The sequence below is a fragment of the Anabas testudineus genome, chromosome 7 (assembly GCF_900324465.2).
Source record: "Anabas testudineus chromosome 7, fAnaTes1.2, whole genome shotgun sequence".
Lineage (NCBI taxonomy): Eukaryota > Metazoa > Chordata > Actinopteri > Anabantiformes > Anabantidae > Anabas > Anabas testudineus.
The window spans coordinates 1,389,351-1,409,194 of record NC_046616.1 but is presented as its reverse complement, the minus strand read 5'-3'; the positions used below and the strand labels follow the sequence as shown (position 1 = coordinate 1,409,194).

At 41.9% G+C, this 19,844-nt stretch overlaps 1 protein-coding gene across 5 annotated transcripts in view; it reads left to right on the top strand.

Moving 5' to 3' along the window:
* The first annotated feature begins 9,534 nt into the window (after positions 1-9,534).
* Positions 9,535-19,844, top strand: part of itpr3 (inositol 1,4,5-trisphosphate receptor, type 3) — a 54,597-nt gene continuing 44,287 nt past the window's right edge. For 3 of the 5 annotated variants that reach the window (XM_026368159.1, XM_026368158.1, XM_026368156.1), the window contains exon 1: positions 10,035-10,126. In XM_026368159.1, the coding sequence (XP_026223944.1) occupies positions 10,035-10,126 (92 nt within the window). Of the gene's footprint in view, positions 10,127-19,844 lie in introns of all 5 variants that reach the window. The other 2 variants (XM_026368155.1, XM_026368154.1) reach the window with 2 other exon arrangements.

Here is a 19,844-nt window from a genome sequence, read left to right as displayed (position 1 = left end):
GGGTCGAGCTTTCAGAGATGCTGTAAAAGACAGAATACCTGCACTGTGATCCAGAAACACTGAGGACTGAGACAATATGTGTTACAGGAACAGAATGATGCCCCTGATTTGTCATTCTCACTCAAGCTTCGTGTTCTGCTGATATCCTGTCACGTGCCTAGGATCTGACTCCATAGCCAGAGATCACAAAGGACCAGAGAACTGAGGTAAGAAAGGTTTTGACATTAATAATGCAGTGGATGAAAGTCGGGAACTTGCGGCCGAACTGAGCTGTGTGAGTATGGTGGTCTAAGAGAGGAAACAGAGTTAAATCGAGTCTGGCTGGGTCTTGGGTAATGTGAATCTTGGAGTACTCACTGAAATCCTGATGAGCTGTAGCTGAGAAGCGGGGATGAGTGAACCAGAGAGAAGACTGAAGAGTTGTAGATTCCAAAATGGCCGACAGTAGAGAGAAGCATATGTTGACTGGGAGCAGAGGAGGAATGATATGATCTGCAGAACAGGCTAAATGGCAAAACCACAGTGGGTTAGTGAACAAAAAACAGTTGATGGGTTTCCAAAAAGCCAAGGCGCAGAGTAAGAGACGAATTCAGGGTCATACACAAGAAGCAGTCCAAGCACTAATGTCCATAAGGCAAGATCCGAGGTCCAAACAACAATCCAGGTCAGTAATGAGAGGCGATATAGAAAACAGAGATCCAATAGACTGATAACGATGTCAGGAGACGGTCCAGGTCACACACAAGGGAACCCAACTTAGAGACAGAACAGGGACACAGGCAGAGGGGATCAGGAACAGGTCAGGCAGAAAACACTCATGCTGTCGAAGAGCAGAGCAAAGGCAGGTCAAAACAGAAGGCAGGTCTGGTTAGGGGGGAGTCAGGCAGAGACAGGTTTCAGGTCGGGCAGGGCTCGTTTCCAAAAAGCAATCCAAGATAATGCTGGATAGTGCTGTTCACAGGTTGGAGTACAACTATCTGGCAAAGAGGAGACTGACAGACCTGCTAATAAGGAGACAGGGGAAGCGCAGGTCTAGACAATCGGTAATTAGCAGGTCACCTGACAGGGAGAAAACAAGGAAAGCAGGGACAGACAGACAGGTGGAGCTGGAATCATGACATCCTTGTACATTACTGCTACAAACAGCCCTTTGCTCCACTCCACCTCCCAGTGACAGCGTCCAGTCAGACTCTCTTCACTCAGCACCTGAGGGCATGAAGTGAACCTGTCTGGGTGACTAGAATAAGACTGTTTATACCTTATGCCCTAATAATTTTGCCGTTCTGCAGCGCGTGTGCTGTGTTTGGATCCAGCATGATTCATGTTGAGTAACTTAAGGATCTAGTTCGTGTCTTGGGCTCTGCTGCTTCATTCACTGCCAGTGAGATCATTTACTCATTTATCCTTCAGAATGTCCTGTAGTTTGATGTTTGGTGTCACATTCTCAAAGTACACGGATATTAATGCTGGATGAGTCTGTAGATTCACTGAGTGGTGATACTGGTTGTGATCCTGTGTGAGAGCTGCTCCAGTTCAGTGTCTTTCAGGGATCTGATCTGCTGATTCACATCAGACCTTTTTCTATACGGACCAGCTCAGTGAAGATCTTCTGATAGTGTGTGTGTGTGTGTGTGTGTGTGTGTGTGTGTGTGTGTGTGTGTGACATAAGATTCTCAAATATGAACTATCAAAAAGTTTTTAATAAAACTTGTTAAACATAATTACTTCGTTGTATCCCATCCCATTCTTCCCAACAGCTCCCGCATCTTCAGCTGTCTCAGCAGATGATGAATTGTGACTTCATCAGACATCGTGCTTGAAGTTACTGAGTTAGTCCTGCCAGGTTCTGCCAACTGTGAATGTGACTGCTCAATACTGGAGAAGATGTTCTTTCTATTTCATATTAATTCAAAAACACAGTCAAGGCTCTGGATACTTTACAAAGTGACTGTGAATCAAGACCATGAAGACCAAGTTCAGATTCACTGTGACAAACACCCACCAAGCCTGCCACCTGCTGTAGAGCAGTAGAAGTTTGTAATTCACATCAGACCAGGATTTGGAACTGGTGCTGGAAGAATTACTCTAGGATGGACAGGATTCACCTAAAGGAGTGGAGCGACCTTCTTTCCAGCATCTTCTGAGTGATGTTATAGTTAATTCATCTTAAAAAGGAAAAAACACAACAAATGTTGAATTTCACACTGTGTCAGAACAAGATCCTGAGTAAAAGTCAGATAATAGTGAATAAAATGCAGCGTTGACAGTTATTATCAACATCTACATGAAGCCATACTGAGTAAATGTACTCAGTTACTTTACTGAATATGAGTTTTTCTCCAGTGATCTTCCAAACTGTGTTATAACATATTTTATTTAACCTCTAGCAGGTTAGTTTCGTAAGTTAAGGTCTGCAGTTCATCTTTCTTCCACCAGAGGTAGGTGTTGGTCTACGTCACTGAAACTGATTCTCACTCAACCACAGAATCTCCATCAGTTCTTCAATATAGTAAAAGGTCAAAGGTCAGTGACAACACATAACACACATTCCTGTGTCCAGAGCTCTTTGTCCTTTTTTGGCCAGATGATTGTAGTTGCAGGAAAACACCAGATTCATCTGTGGATTAACAGAATTATACGTGTGTTTTTTTTTATCTGTCTTTTACCAGTTCCTTGGGTTTTTGGAAATCCAACACTAAATCACCACATCACTGGCTCCCTCCTTTAATCTCACATAATCAGAGCTTTGTTGAGTCAAGTTCAGAGAAATGTACGTGAAAAATGTGACTTGAACGGAAACTACGACTTGAAGCCAATTCAAACTTCAGCTTCAGGATTTACAAACTTCGCATTATCCGGATGTTGTCAGGTATCTGTATTAATTATCTGATGTGTGTGTGTGTGTGTGTGTGTGTGTGTGTGTGTGTGTGTGTGTGTGTGTTAATATATTTGTTCAGTGAGTGGGGTGTGTGTGTTTTAGCGAATTCAATGTCTCTCTCTACAGTGTTTGCCAAATGGGTGGAGTGTATGTGTGTGTGTGTGTGTGTGTGTCTTAGTCTGTCTATTTCACACAGCATCTGTTGTGCTCCCATGATGCAGCAGTGCAAGTGTGTATCACTGATGTCACTGATGTGGACTCATCGGTTTCTTGAGGCTTCACGCTGCAGAACTTGAAAATAAAATGATTTAAGTCACAAAATTTGACCTGAAATAATGAAAGTAAAACACGCAGAAAGAAAGCAGAACCCGGTTCCTCAGTTTTACTACGGTTCTAAAGAGACACTCCTTGATCCAGCTACTGTTCCAACATCTGAGTTTTGAAATCTCAGACGTGGTGTCAGGTGCTGCAGGATGACAACATCAGGGAGTGTAGGTCTGGGAACGAGACTCTCAGTCATCCTGAAGTTATCTGGAAGTTGAGTCATTTTGAGAAAAGCCATAAACCCCTGAGCCAGATGTTGAATCAGCCATTAAGATATAAAACATATGACAGTAAGAACAGGAGACAGGAACAGGACGACACAGTGGAACAAATGTTTTTAACATGATCTTAATGATAATGAGATCAAAATTATTCTTATTTTATTCATTCGTATTATACTTTCTTATATGTGAACATCTAATCCTCAAAAATATTCTGGCCTTTAAGTATAAAAGATGCAGAATTTCAATAACGTCCTCTGTGGAGACGTCCTGCTGAGTTACTGTGAGGCTGCTGCTGCTGCACCTAGGACCTGGTTAAATGGAGGAAAATGGATTTTCAGGAGGATTAATGTTAATTTCATTAATGCTTTTAAATCTTTGTGTCTGTGCAGCCTGAGTTAAGAACAGCAAACAAGCCGGTGAATGACAAATGTCGTCTGGCAGCTCGTCAGGACGTTGAAACTTGTTTTATCTCTGTGTCAATCTGTCAGTGTCAAATTAAATAGAGTGCAGGCGGAGAAACACCAGCCACTGAGTGTGTGACGCGTTTCTGTGAAGCTCACAGCTTTTTAGTCTCTTTGTGATGTTGATTAGTTAGAAACACTGACAGTCTGTTGTCTAACCTCCTCTGTCCAACTGTTGTATAGACAGAATTAACTCTGCTCAGGATAAATCCTAAGCACAACTGATCTTGACTTTTAATCTGGTGGAATCTCGTGTATCCTGGACCACAGTAAACAAACATCAGCAGCATCAGTGGACGGTTACTGCTGCCGACTAAGAAAAAAGCTCTTTCAGCTCAGTGTTTTTCATTGTTCATGTCTGAATGTTGATATGATGAAGGATCTTAAATGTGAAGATGTATTCAGACACATTCAGGCAGAACTTTGTTGAATTGGTGGTGTTTTTTGAACAAAAGTGAAACCAAACAGGGACCTGAGGACACTCACTTTGTGGTTTTCAGCTCTGGTTGGATGTTAACAGGTGGACATAGCAGGACAAAGACCTGTAGTGTTGTAGATCAGGTAAAGACGATTTGTTTGAGAGAATTTTGTGTTAAATTGAGTTAATCAGGCTCCATCGGAGAGTTCGAATTAATCCTGCATGACGATATCGTCATTATCTGATCTGAACACACTCTTTAAAACCATCTCCGCTCAGACACCATCTCGTCTTGAAGTATTAAATAAAACCTGAACCATCTTCCAGGTGACCAGGTGAGTGGACGATCTGTCCTGCTCAGTCTCTGCTCCTGCAGCCTATATAAGGTTGTCAGGCTCCTCAGTGGAAATACATGGAGGGCAGCAGGGGTCAGTGGACACACACACACAGACACACACACAGACACACACACACACACACACACACACCTTTTATGGGAGAGAACTTAATGGAAAATGTTGGTGTGGAACAACAGAGCGTGAAATTCCTCCTTTCTCTTAAATCCGATCTAAATCTCCCTGAGCCGACAGTCATGTTTGGTTTGGACCAAACCATCACGCTGCAGCTCAAAGACGACCTTGAAAACCAAAATACACAATCTGGTCCGTCCGTGAGGGATTTAACCCACATCCATCCATTCATGATCCGCTGTCAGATCACTTCTTGTATTTTGTTCCTTAATGGGAAATATCTGAAGCAGCTAATCCAGTTCGTGTCTGCGTCATTTATTCAAACACACACAAACTGAGAATTAAGCTTTGCCGTTAGACTTTTACTTGAATTATTCCTCTGACCCCTCGTCTGTTTCTTCGGTCAAGTTTCCGACTTCACGTGGCTCTTTAACCTCCAGAGACGTGTGTCTGTTTGTGGCTTGTTTTCAGGTTCCAGTGGAAAATGTTACAGCTTCTATTTAGAGAGTCGTCTTTTTCTAAATCAGTCCGGTCTCTGAGCGTCCAACCCGGCAGTGGACACATCTGTGTCAGAAAACATGAACTCTGTCCAACCTGATCTATCACAGAGCTCAGTGTTCAACAAGTGAGAGAAAGGATTTGACCAAAACATGAAAGATTTTCATTAAAACTGTCTTAATTAAACATAATCATCATGATTATAACCACTACGTCATTGTGTGTATATATATATATATTATATATTATATTATATTATACTGTATAGAGTATTGTATCATAGTCACTAAGTCTGAGTTCAGCTGGTGTTAAATCTGGAACTAAGCTTCTCTTCTGTGGTTCAGGATTCTCTCTTGATGTCGTACGTATTCAGCACACGGTCCCTGACAAATAACGGGATCATTTACAATGCAATAAAAACCTAAATCACTGATTTGTCGATTAGTTTAAACCTTCAGGGACTCTGGGGAAACCTCAGTGCCGAGGGTGGAAACCACCTTCGATCCTTAAACTCAGTAACGAAGAGGAAGAAAGGAGCAAACATCGATTCTCTGATGAACCTGAACTCATGTCATTGAAGGATGTGTTCTGTGATCAGCTGTCTTCAGTTTGTCTTTTAGAAACATGGACGCTGGGTCATCTGCCGAAGACGAACAAGACCATAAGTGTGAAAGTGGAACGGACATGAGGTACAAACAGAGACAGAGTTTTATTTCCACACTGACACTGAGTAGAGAGTTCCCTTCACTGAATTTACCAGGTTCTGGTTTCTAAAAGAACAGAGTCTCCGTGTTTCACACTAACTCAGGTCCACATTTGTTTCATGCACCCGGCGGAAGTTTTCTGCCTCCTCTGGAACAAATGCAGGATTGTCCGGTTGTCTCCGTCACCATGGAGACCGCTGTCACCATGGACACCATATACACAGAGCCATGATGGTCTTTTTATGTTTGTGTGGTCACTCACTGGAATACAAGTACTTTTACCTATAATTACTGCTTCTGTTCTCATTTCTAACCAGCTTTGAACTTGATGCTGTTGATAACATGAATGTTTGAGTCCAGGTTTGTTCCATGTGTGTCTTATAAATTAGTTTCTGCAGAAATCCAACATGTTCAGGTCTGAAAACCTGATTTCTGATTTGTAGTAATAAAAAAGTAAATGTTGGAACAGAACTTTTTCAAAACATCCTCTGTGAACTCACTTCACATTTATGCTGAAATCAAGAAACAAACTTCTTATAATATAAAAACTATGTTTTTTCAACTTCAGTGGGTAACGATGATTTTAACGTTGAGCATCAGGAGACACGGCTTCGTCTCACGTGCTGATGGTTTGAGCAGAGTAACGTCCAGTTCAAGCAGCTGTTTGTTTTTCTGCTTCAGGACGTGAAGCTGCCACCTCCACCCACTGTGTGTGTGACCACAGTAACAAGGTTTTTCTACTGCCTGTACCATCCTGCTGCTTCAAAGCTAAAAGAGGAAGTCCAGTCAGCATGAGTCCACACTGGATTTAACATAGCTGAGAGGACAGCCGCCAACATAATGCATTCCTTTGCTCCCCGCTGTAACCTCAACCATTACAATTAGGGCCTCGTCTACATTTAGCCAGCTGAGTTTTTAAACACATCTTTTTCTCTCTGTCCAGACTAAAACATTTTCTTCCACTAAAACTGAAAACACCAGCTTGATGTAGTGTGCACGGGGAAAACTGAGCTTTGTGAAAATGCTGTTATATCACGGACTAGTTAAAGCCGCTCGTTTTCATTATCAATCCAGTAGAATACGTCTTAGCAAATAAGACGTATTCTACTGGATGGATAATCCATCACCGGTGGGGGAGAAACTGGAGCTTTCCACGGCAGCTGTGTCGAAGTTCAGTGTTTTCAAGCATTTGACACAGTAAGAACAGCGACATCTGCTGGTTTTAACGTTAGTTAGTTCTGCAGGTTTTATTATTTAATCATCTACAAATCTGATCATTTTAATAGACTCTGTGACAACAAACAAGCATAGTGAGAAGTATATCTAGTATTTAAAACCAGCACAACCTCTGTGATACTACAATGATGTAATGAGGCTTCGCCTGGGAAGCGATGATGATGCTGCTTCTCTTAAAGTTCACTCCTGTGTCTGCTTCAAGCGTAACATCACTGCCTGATACAGATCTCTGCTCATGTCTGTGAACTTTAACAATGTGTGGAAACAGAAATAGTCCAGTGTTTCTTCTTTCTTTGCTTTTGTGTCTGTCCTCTAACGTGCACAGTCAGGGGAGAATTACCCACGTTGGTGCTGCTGAGGATAATAAAACAGGAATAGAAGAAACTGTGGAAACACTAAGTTTGACATGAACATTTGAATTTTAAAACTTGGCCAGTCACTGTAGTCTTATGATGTTCTGTTTTGCATCTAAAATCTGAACATTCAAAGTGTGTAGTGTTGTAAAATGTCTCTATCTGAAATACAGTGGGGCAGTGTAAAGTTAAAAATACAAACTGGTATGTTGTAAAGTACTGGAGTGAGTGTACAGTGGGTAAAAACCCCTGCTGTACATCAAACCCTGTTTCGAAGTGCAACACAAAAATTGTGGTTTACAATAAAAAAAACCAACTTCCGCATCTTGAGTCTTTAAAGCTGCCAGTTCTCGTTCTGCAGATGTTACGTGGTGTCACAGCAGTGAGGAGTGGAGCCGTGTGGAGCAGTGGTTCTGCCACATATAGAAGTCAGAGAAATTTCACTTTTAGTTATTATCTTTATTTTATATAGATCCAGGGCCTCATGCTGACGTGATGAATATACAGTATGTATCCACAGGGGTTTGTGACGACTTTGGAAAACTCTCAGAAATTAAACCTGAGACGAAGCCAAAATCAACTCTGTGCAAAAACACTGAAAGACAGTGGAAACGCATTCTGTGCTACAGACAAACAAAGACCTGACGTGAAGGTACATGTCTTCGTACGTCTGGGTGACTGTGTGTGAAGGTCCTATCGACACAGAGGTGTACAGCTGAGTTTGATTTGAAATGATGACTTACAGTGAGCTACAAGGCAAAGGCAGGGTCAGCGTTAGGAGGTCTTGCTAAGGACCCCTACTGCAGGTAGACCACAGCTGGGATTCAAACCCCAGTCTCCCACATGAGGGCAGCACTCTTACTACTATCCAGAAAGTTATTTAAAAAGTGATTTAAAAATCACCGACTGCAGCGTTCACACATCGTGACCACCACACATATCGACCAGCACCGAGTCTTCTGGACTGTGCCTGATCGATTTCTTCATATCTGATTGAACCTGTTGTGAACATGTTCACTTGAAGGTTGAATTGTAGTCCAACAAACTTCCTCCAACCATAAAGTCAGATGAGAACGTCAGAATTCCTACTTTGTCCTGGTTCTCACAATGTTGAGTGAGACAGTTTGGACTCACGTCATTTCCAATCTTCTAATCTTTCTACTATCTGAACCAGAACCAGAATCAAAGCCTTTGACCTTCATCAGGGTTTTTGAAGACCAGGTCCTGATGAGTTAGCCTGTTGTCCTCTCACAGCTTTGCTCAAAGCTGTGTGAAACAAGAATTACTGGATGGTGAAGTTGTAGTTTACACGTGTGTTCACACCCAAACATGACGTCACATCTGTGAGGTGCAGCCATTATTCATTAGGAAGGGTTCTGATTGGCTGGGAGTGAACGTAGGGGCCACATCTCCAACCAATCAGAGTAGGTGGTCATGAATCTAATATATTATATTTAATAAATATAATGATGCACATTTCATGTAGGGGGGGGTGAGCTCATGGGAGTCTGCTGTGTGACATCATCATAACAAGTCATTAATTTACAGATGTAGCAACAGCTCAGCTGATTCTAATTAGCACAAGTTAAGAGAACTCATTGGTGGCATCAGTGTTTTACTGCTATTTCCTGGTTTCATGTGTTGAACATAGAAATGTAAGCAGCGTTGGGTGAATGAGAGTTCGTCAGAGGGGTCAGGGGAGCAGCACTGCAGTGGAATGTGGACCGGCCTCGCAGGCGTTCCAGGGTCACACCCTGCTGCAGCTTTTGTTGCATGTCTGTGTGCACACGTCTTCCTGCTGTGGACACTCAGCTCAGTGTGAGGACTTTGTACTCACAGCTGCAAAAGCCTGAGGGTTCGAACTTATCATGAGGGTCTAGGATCAGCTCAGAATCAGGTTTAAGTTGGGTTTGTGGTGTTGGGGGGGGTTTGTGGGGGTGCATTATGTCAGTCAGCCAGTGTCCTCACAGTTACACAAGTGTCTGTACAGTGTTTGTCCCTGCGGCTCTTTTTACTTGAAGCTGTCTGTCAGTCTTATCAACACTCAGCTCACTTCCTGCTTTTCAATGCCGGAGTCTTGAGCGTGGGCGCGCACACGCACGCTCCCCGTACACACTGACAGGGAGGGAGGGGACAGAGCCGTGCACGGTGGAGCGTGCACGGCTCTGTGAGCGCTGAAAGTCCTGGACGACGCTGAGATCGGCTCCGATCGTCTCGAGACCTGCACAACCCGGCAGTGACGGTGAGGGAGGTGCAGTGAGGGAGGTGCAGTGAGGGAGGTGCGGTGAGGGAGGTGCAGTGAGGGAGGTGCGGTGAGGGAGGTGCAGTGAGGGAGGTGCAGCCTGAACGCACCGAGCTTTCTCCTCTTCCTGCTGCATGTGAGGTAGAAACTGAACTTCTACAGAGACGCAGGGAGAAAGTTTCTCTACCTGTGGTTTATTGTCGCTGTCGGAGGAACCAGCTGCAGGATGTCGGACTCTGCCTCCAGCTTCCTGCATATCGGGGATATCGTGTCCCTGTATGCAGAGGGATCCGTCAACGGCTTCATCAGCACCCTGGGGTGAGTGAACTGTCCTGAGGTCCTGCTCTGTGCTGCACAGGTGTTTACTGCACTGGACTCAAAGCTGCACTCAGCCAACTATAGAAGCTGTGTGATGTTCAAAACTTATATTAGGAAGTCATGAAACTAAAGAGAAAGGCGGTAATAAAGGCACATTTCACTAAACCTTCCTTTCACTTCATGTACACAGCTCAGCTGCAAAGTCAGTGCTGCTTAAATTTGTTGTTCGATGAAACAGTGAAAGATCATTTATGTTTTTCAAAGTCCATGAATTTGTACATTTGACTTCAGTACTAAGTGATATATAAGTGACACACAGAGCTTCACTGTCTTTCTTTTATATAAAGATATAGACATTGCTTGTCAACCTTTTTTTCTATCCAGCCTGAAAACTGGCTCACACCTTACTGTCGTCCTCACAAATCCAGCTTTGACTGGGCTACAGTTCACCTGGACACTCCTCATCAGCTCCGACTTTTGTGAAGCTTCAAATGTTTTCATCATTTTAAAAATGTTAGCGTTAAATGTTGTGGTCAGATTTTAATTTCTATACTGTAGGTTATACAGGTGTACCTAATAAAGTGGACACCTGCAGCATGTGCATACTCCCAGCTTACATGAGGCCTATAAGGTTCTATTCTAAAGATATAAGATGATGAGTTGCATGTATTTCCTACAGTTTGTGCACTTACAGCTTCACACAGCTTATTACCATCCTTCATGTTCACACACAGTTTTACATTCTACGTGTTGAGACTCTTCTTTGTATATCGATCTGTAAAATACTGTCTTCACGCTGACTGTGATCCATTAAAGGGAAAATACAGTGTTTTTCTTATGTGCGCCAACACGTGTTATGATTGGATATTTGGAGTTTATCTGTTGACACCTGTAAACATCATATTCCACCATATTGAAAGGTGGAGAACTTTGAAATGCAGGTTTGAGTCGTCTGAAAGACAGAATGGAGAATGTGGTGTGTGAAGATCTGTGTGCAGGTGCTTCCTGAACTCTAGTTATGTTGTAGTTAATCAGTAAAGCAACGATTTGATGGTTGGAAGATCAGTAATGAATGTTTCTAAAACAGCAGCTGCATCAGAAAAAGAGATTTCACTTCACTGGTGGAGCTTTATGCATCTAAATCAAACAAAACTGAACATCTCAGTGTTCTGGTGTTTGTTCACGGTCCAGCCCCCCCTCAACCTTTACAGGAAAAGTAGTAAAGACAAAGAGTGAAGTGAGTCATAGAGGTAAACACATTGATCTGAACCTGTGCTTAGGTAAACTGCTTTTGTCCAGCAGCTGATTTCTTGACTAAAAACTGAGACCTCGTTTGCAGGTTGGATGGCAGAAATCGCAATTCTCCGGGTAGATTTCTCCTGGAGAACCCGTATTTCTCCACCATTGTCTTTATATAGATCTCTAGAAGTACACATATCCATGACAAAGGTCTGCAGACAGGGAAGGTGTGGAAAGACAGTGTTGTGGTTGGGTGGAGTGATACCTCCTTAGACTTAAATAAGACTGAACATGAAGGCCTGTTCACAGCTGATTATGGTTTGGACCCAGACAGATGAGTCCAGTCTCTGCTCTGTCAAACAAAAACCAATAATGAGAAAACCAACATTTGTATAATGGCCAAATCAGCATAAAGTCAGGTGAAGGAACGTCAGCGTACGTGTTGCAGCCTGGTGCACAACGCCCAGAACAGCTTTCGCAGGACATACCCTCTGCAGAAGAGCTTGCACACCTCCAGCTGCAGGAAGTATGTTCTGGCCTTTAAGTGCATGGACACACACTGAAATATCTTTTTTGAAAAGGGAATGTGTGTGAATTTGCAGCTTTCACTCAAATTTTTGACCAACGTGAACTTGGTGCTTGGTAGATCTCCACTCTTCAAGTGTTAATGTTCACTTTAAATTTGATCAGTCACTCTGCTGTTAAACAAATCCAGTAAATTATACATTAAATTTTATCTTCACAACAATTCTTGTTGATCTCGTTGGTCATGATAATCCAGACCTTTGGTTCTAGACCAGCAAAGGGCTGGTACCACAGGAGCCTGTTTTTCTGGCTTTGAAATTTAGCACGAGCTCCGAACCAGTCCAGAAACTGGCTTTGTGGAAAAGGGCCGACTTACTTTCTAAAGGCAGCATGAGTGAAATGATCAGGAGTGTCAGATGAGAGCTGTTATCCTGTACCGTGTCATTTTATATTGAAGTTACACATTTGAATCAGATGCAAATTTAAAGGCTCAAATAATCTGAGGCACAGTTTAGTCCTGAATGAGATTTATGCCTAAACCTAAAACCCCAAAGATCAGCTGTTTATTAGTCCGCTCGCTCCTTTACGTTTTCATGTTGGCACATAGAGATGCAGTTTTGTTTGTTCAGCTGTGACTAATATTTCTACAGTGTCCATTAGGAGCCGTAAGCCCTCTTCAGCTGTGTTGGACTGATCCTGGCTTTTGTTCTAATACTGGATGCTCATTGGTTGCTATAGATGATTGCCTTGCCAGGTGCAGTGCTAATTACCTTGAGGGGAATCACCTGGACGTACTCTGTAAAAGGCAGCCACGCTGTATGATTTACCTGATGGAAATAAAGATGATGACGAGTGAGATTCTCATTTATAATCGTAAGGAATCAATGTGTGACAGTGTAGAGTATAAATTTAAGTCTTTTTCTCTATGAAGATTAGCTGAATGCGCTGAATCCTTCAAAGTGGTAAATGCACCACTCATAATACTTTAGGTAACGACTGGTATTTCTGGGTTTCTGCTAACTGTGCACATGAGCAGCAGAACCACTCAGAACAGTACAGTGAGGCCTGAGGACGAAAATAGGCAAAGCAAGAAAAGGTACTCACAGTTTAATGAACGGCTGCACACTTGATTGTTGTTACTCCAATCGTACCAGCACACAGACTGATTTATACACAAGGTTTTTCAGTCAATGTAGTTTGAATAGATGCAGTATAAAAGCTGCTAAATTCTGTTGGTGTTATTCTTATGTACTGAACTGCAGCAGACAAACCTGCTCCTGGCAGCACTGAGTCTCCCGTCTGTGGTAAATGAAGTAATCTGGTGAAAACTGAAACTTTCATTCATTCTCTCTGGCGTTCGTACAGGCTGCATTTTAGTGTGAACAGGAAGTGAGGAGGGCAGCGAGTCTGTACGAGAGCTGGTATCAGAGGCTGTGTCTTAATTCAGAGGCTGAATTTGTAGATATTTGTAGAGGCCGTCCCATTTCCATGGTCCTTCAAATCCAGCTGAGAAGTGCGAAGGATGCTTTGTTACCAGGCCTGTCCCGAGATACTTTGTACGTTGGACCTTTTGTAAACTGCATCCTCGAAAGGTTGCAGAGCTGAATTGAGACAATGTCTTTGTTGTTCTGTATGTCAGTCGCTTTGCAAAGGACAAACTAGAACTCACATATTCACTGTTTCATGTAGCCTATTAGGAAAATCTGCTGCATTTGTGCACTGAGAGTGTCGACAGTGCGCAAGTGTAGTAAAAGCCTACATGGTCACTGCGTCAGAAGTTAAAGTAACTCAGACATAATGCATGACTGATGTTAAGAATAACTAATAGAGCCAGGAGATAAGGGTTCCTAAATAATAACTTGATGAGAAATTATAATCAATGTTTCTGTAGTCGGTGCAGGAGATTAGGGAAAACTGATTTCATCAGGTTGGTTTCTCCTGTAGAACACAGATTTCTCTGCCATGTCAACACATAACCAGGGCTGTAATCTGCACATGTGCAGGACAAAAGACTGCAGACAGGCAAATTAGTGGAGTGGAGTGGCTGGATGAAAGGAGAGATGCTTTGTCATATTTAAAACTGGTCAGTAAAACTGAAACCAACACAAAGTGACGTGTAGAACTTTACTCAAATTAAATGTTTGTGGCCTGTTCACAGACCTATTTATTAAAATTATTTATCATTATACGCTAAAGTCCATGGAGCCACAGTAGACAAGTGAGGAGAAGCCTGATAACTGACCTGCTGCATTTAGACAATAATAACAGTGACTAGGTTATTGATATGTTCCTGTGTTAACTCATTTTTCTGAGTAACTCATCTGAATTCAAATGGACTGAACATGTAGGTGCTTGCAGGAGTCCCTCTCTTGTCAGTCCCGGAGTTGTTGACACTGCAGCGTTAGTGACACTGTTCAACACAAGGCTGCCAGAAGAAGAAAGTTCAACAAGCTGAATGTCAGCGTTGTCCCACAGACTGACGTGGTGCATTTCCTGTGCTGTGGTCTTTCACCAGCTCTTCTGTATGTGACTTGACATAAAAAGCTGAGGTGTAAAGTAGATTTATACATGTCATGAAAGCAGCTTGAGAACTAAACTATACTGATAAGGCTCGACAGACTAATGTGAAAATGAACACGTCTTTGAATAAAGTCTCAGAGGCCTGAGCCAGTTTCTACAAATACTATACAGTACTGTGAAAAGGTCCAAGGCCAACTATATATATGTCTTATTATCTTATTAGAATAAAACTAGAAAACATAGAGAATTTGTACTTAATATAAAATAACTAAATATTGAGCGGGACACAAACAGGAGTGGAAGACCGGTCAGAACCTGATGTGAAGTTTCTCCAGAAGAAGTCCAGCATGGATCTGATCCAGCATCTGGCAGCTTTATAATAGTAATGATTGAAACTTTATTAATCGGTTCTTGTGGACAGGAAACTTTAGGCACCAAGGGTTCACTTCCCTTCAAATATTTAATCAATTGTCAAATTAGTTGCTCATTAATTTGTTGTTTAGTGACTAATGACATCATACAAATAATCACATGAGTTATTTGTGTCTTTTTCCACACTTTCCTTTCGGCCCCTTCCATTTTTCCTCATTTGGATCTTGTGAAATGTTTAATTGATTTCACAGTTTAGCAAACGTCACTTCAAACGTGTTTTGTTGGGTCAGTGAAACAGTAAAGTGATGAGTGTGTAACGGTGGTTCCCGTGAATGAGTTCAAGTGAGTGACTTCATGAATTTGTGACGTCGTGATAACTAATATAACCTTAACCACCCTCACACACACTCACAGCAGAAGCCATGTCTGACTGTGTGGCAGGAAAAGGAAGTTTTACCCAGTATGTCCAAGAGAGATTTCCACCAGCTTGTGTGTGTGTGTGTGTGTGTTTCCTGTGCTGTGGTCTTACACCCACTCGCGTGTGACTCCATCTTGACCTTTCCAGTTTCTCTGTAGCTTTAGCTTCACTTGACTTTCACTGGTTTTCGCAGCTCTCAATAGGAACAATAAAAGCAAAAGGTCAGTTTTTTTAGCCACATGTGCTAACACGTGTAAAGAAGGATCGCGTCTCTGGTTCTGAGTCAAATAATCTTCCCGACTGTTGGAGTGTCATGTTTTTACAGAATGAATCTTAACTACTTCAGGGCTACTCTGACTTTTTATCCTCCACCACCTGTAGGTCCTACTTTTACATTTAGTCAATAGTCAGATGCTGTTATCAAGAGTAAGGTACAAAGACATTCAAAGCAAAAAGACACGACAAGGAACTGCGGGACGTTGGAGACAGATTAGGACTGAAGCTGCTGAGTCAGCACTGTTGGGTACCATATTCCTCCATCTTGGGACCACTCAGCTGATGATCTTATAGATACACCTATATAATGTACTCCACTACTGCTGTAGCTGCCACCCAGCAGACGCCATTCTGGAGCAGTGCGGCACGTATCGTCCGTCAGTAAAGCCTTCACCTGGTGGTGTACAGAGAGAGCTCTGTGTAAATGAACCTTCTGGTTTACCTACAGTCAAATTCTGCTGCATCAACACAAGCAGGATTCAATCTGGACTCTTCACCCTGGTTTCTTCTCTTTGTTTATGATGCAGCAGTGTGTTCATACTGAAGAAATAACCGGACACAAGCAGAAACATATAAACATAAAATTTCATGAGCTTCTGCTTTTCCTGAATGAATTTGTTGATCTTGTTGTAGCTGTTATTTCATCTCTTTTCATCCTTGATCATTTGTGAGAAAGTCAGTGAGAGATTTTTGTGATGCTCAGACTCACACTGTGTCCAAATGTTAATCTGCTTGTGGCATTTTTTGCCTAAATTAGCAGTAAAGGTGTAGAAAGGAAACATGGGAAGTGAGAGAGGGGAAATCACCCAATGCTGTAAACATTTTTCCTAACCAAGCCTGCCGTTTAGAAAATCTGTCTCTATATCATATATACTGTATATGGGGGTGATGTGAAGAGTTCATTCAGTGGTACATACCTGAACAGGTGCTGCTGATGTGATCTGTCGTATTCAATTCTCTAAAAATTAGCTTAAAAAGGAGCTCGTGTTGTGTCCCACAGTATTTTTTTTGTATCAGCTCAGTAAGTAAAGACGTTAAATGTTGAACCAAACTACTCTCGAAGCTTCGTCTGAATCATCTGAGTAATGATGTGATTCACATTTTAATCCTGTATCTCTGGTTTTATTAGACCCAATCACAGGTTGTAAATCAATGAACAGCAGAAGTGGATTGATGTGATTTTTTTGCTTACTTCACAGTAGATTTGCCAAAAACAGGCGTTGGCATGTTTTTCTTTTTATCTCTGAACAGTTTCACATTAAAGGTGCAGGGTCAGTCCCTGTGTGATTGTTTTCTGTTGTCAGGCAGTGCAGATGGAAACTCCTCGTATTCAAATACCCAAATCCATATTCAAATCTGTTTTCCTGCATTAGGGAGGAGGAGGATGGAGATAAACAAAGCAGTGAGTCTGAGAGGGAGAAAACCTCCATGTGACAACGAGAATTTATTAAAACAAAACACTTTTTAGTGTAGAAACAAAATCCAAAGAATTTTTAGGATTTGTTGTTTTCTGTTTCAAGCTCTTCAGTGGTTCGGTTTTCTTTCTCTTGATGCAGAGGATCAATATCTGTGCTTTGTCATGGAAACCAGAGCAAAATTCAGAATAATCAGATTTGACTTTGACTAAACATTGAACCTCATGTAGGACATGTTCGTATCCTTTGTTTGTTCATATGAAAACGTCATATGAACTAAATCCCTCTTTTCAGACCGAACACCACCTGCCCACGAAGAGGTGCACACTTGTTAGTTTTGTTCTTTAGCATAATCAGCATTTCTGAGATTCGAGCTGCCTGTTCTGGTTTAACTGTGGGAACGAATCATTCACAACAACGTCTAATACGAGTCCGAAGAAGAATCTGACAGAACAGAGTCAAAATAATTAAAATGAAATGAGAAAAGTTCGTCTGTCGGTCATTGTTGTCACTTGTCATCCCAGCAGCTGTCCTGTGAAAGAAATAGAGAAGGAAAGGTTTAGATTCTTTAAAGTTAGACACTCGAAACTGGACGTGTTTGCCAGATACTGGTAGAAAGAAAAGGGAAAAGAAATAAAGCAATAAAACGGGAGAAAAGAAAGAAGCAGTGAGGAGTTGGACGTTATAAACCGTCTGTGATGAGTGAACGTGGTGTGGAAATGAACTCTGCAGAGTGCCGTTTGTTAAAGGAAGCTCTTCTTTCTTCTTTGAATCAGGAAGACAGACCTGTGTGTGTCCTGTGAAAAGAAGCGAGACACAGGTGTGTTAAAGGAGACGCACACACCTGGGCACACCTGGGCTCACCTGGGCTCACCTGGCAGGCAGACAAAAGAACTGATTGGCTCCTGTTGTTGTGATTGTAGTTGTAGACGTGAGGGTGGTTGGAAGGTCAGAAAGAAAGAATTCCAGATATGTGAATTAAAGGGGGTGAAAAGAAATGTGGAGGAGGTGAAACATTAGAAACAACCTGCAGACTGTGCAGCAGATGGACTGATGGACTGTCACGTGACGACTCAACAACATGAATTCATTTTCTCTAAGTGTTGTTGTGTAGAGGAGCCGTCGCGTGTCTCATTGTGTTGATGGTTTTCATTTCCATACGTGGTGTTTACAGGATCACTGTTTATCTACTGAGGCTCAGAAATTACCATGACGGTTGATTAAGTCAATGGGTCTCATTCACTCAGACTACACGGTAATTACCTGGACTCGGAGTCCTTTCTAGTTTTTACTTTAATTCAGTTTTTATGATTTTATATAGATTTTATCCTAATTTCTCTACCATCTGCGAAACACCTAAAGTTTATCATTACTGTATTAAACGTTTCTTTTAATTTGGACCATTTAGACTCTCAGACCTGTTCGAGAAGAAGATAAAATCCAAAGGATCGAAATACCGCAAGTCACAAATACATGATATATATAAATACACTTCCTCCAGCAGCAAATGTGGTTCAATACATCTTTATCTGCCACAATTAGTAAATAAAAGTTTGTGGTAATATCATTATGGTCAGAGTCTGTGCTTCTGTCCTTTGTCTGACACAAACACAAACACACTCAGGAAGCTGGAAACGTGGTCAAACATTTGTGTGATGTGTTCGTGACAGATGCTCGTCAGCAAACAATCAGCTGACTGAATATTTGTCTGTACTATTGACTATTGATGGTCATTTCCTCTCTTCTGGTTGTAAGTGGACCCATCATTTGCCTTTGTGCTCAGGTTTTACATTAAAGCTTCTGTTTGCCAGGAGCACGTTGCCTGTGTGATGTGTTCAGGGGATGTACAAGATGTAGGTCATCTGTGTTTTAGAAACGTTAAATGTAGAATTTTGAGATCGAGACTTTCAACTTGAATTCAAGGCTTGAAACACAGTTTAGTGTGTTTGTTTCTTGTCTTAGTTTTTAGATGTATTTGTTTTTACCTCTACTTCAGGAGCTCTGTTCACAGAACTAAACCCAGAAGACAAACAACGATGCTCAGTGTTCGTTTACATTGAATTTAGTTAAATTTTATTTGTATATCACCAAATCACAGCAGAAGTCATCTCAAGTCACTTTACAGTGTTTAAGGTTTAAGACCTTATAAACATAACTGTATACAGAATTATATAGAAAACCCAACAACCCCACTGAGCAGCACCAGGAGACAGTGAAGAGGAAAAACACCCTTTAGAGGAAGAAACCTGCAGCAGAACCAGGCTCAGGGTGGGCGGCCATCTGCCTCGGCAGGTTATAGTGAGTGGAAAGAGAAGAGAGAAAAGAACAGCAGGTAACAAACAACAAGCAGCAAAAACAGGTCTACATTTTACAATTAGCTGCTGGTTAGTGTAGTGGTAAGATCACTGCCTTCAAGACCTCCTTACGTCTACCTTTGTAAGTTGCTTTGGATAAAAGTGTCTTCTAAATGTACATGACAACTGCCTGCTGGTAAAGCTTGAGTTGTATGTGCACGTTTGGCATTTTGATTTTCCACAGTTGTCTGCAGAAAGCTGAATTGTTTACAGGCTGTGGTTTCTAATGGACCCATGTGACAAAAATACTCCTCAGATAATATGTCATCTCATTACAGAATAAGTTCTTTATGTGGGGAAAGCCCCACTCAATGTGTACATTTATCATACAGGACTTTTATTGTGAAATTTAAGATATTTCATGCTGTCAGCTGCTTTTCATTTTCTGTTCTGGTTCAGACTAAAGACGCTCAGCTGCAGGATCCTTATAGTCTAAGAAAATAATGTTGGTAAAGCTGATTGTTCTTGTCCTACATCAACATCCTGGACACACACCTGGCCTCCTGCAGAATGTAGTTTTTATGTGCATGAATGGGCAGGTAATCCTGCTGAGTGCAGGCTGTCTGCTGTCTGAGCCTCCCTCTGTTTCCCAAACATTG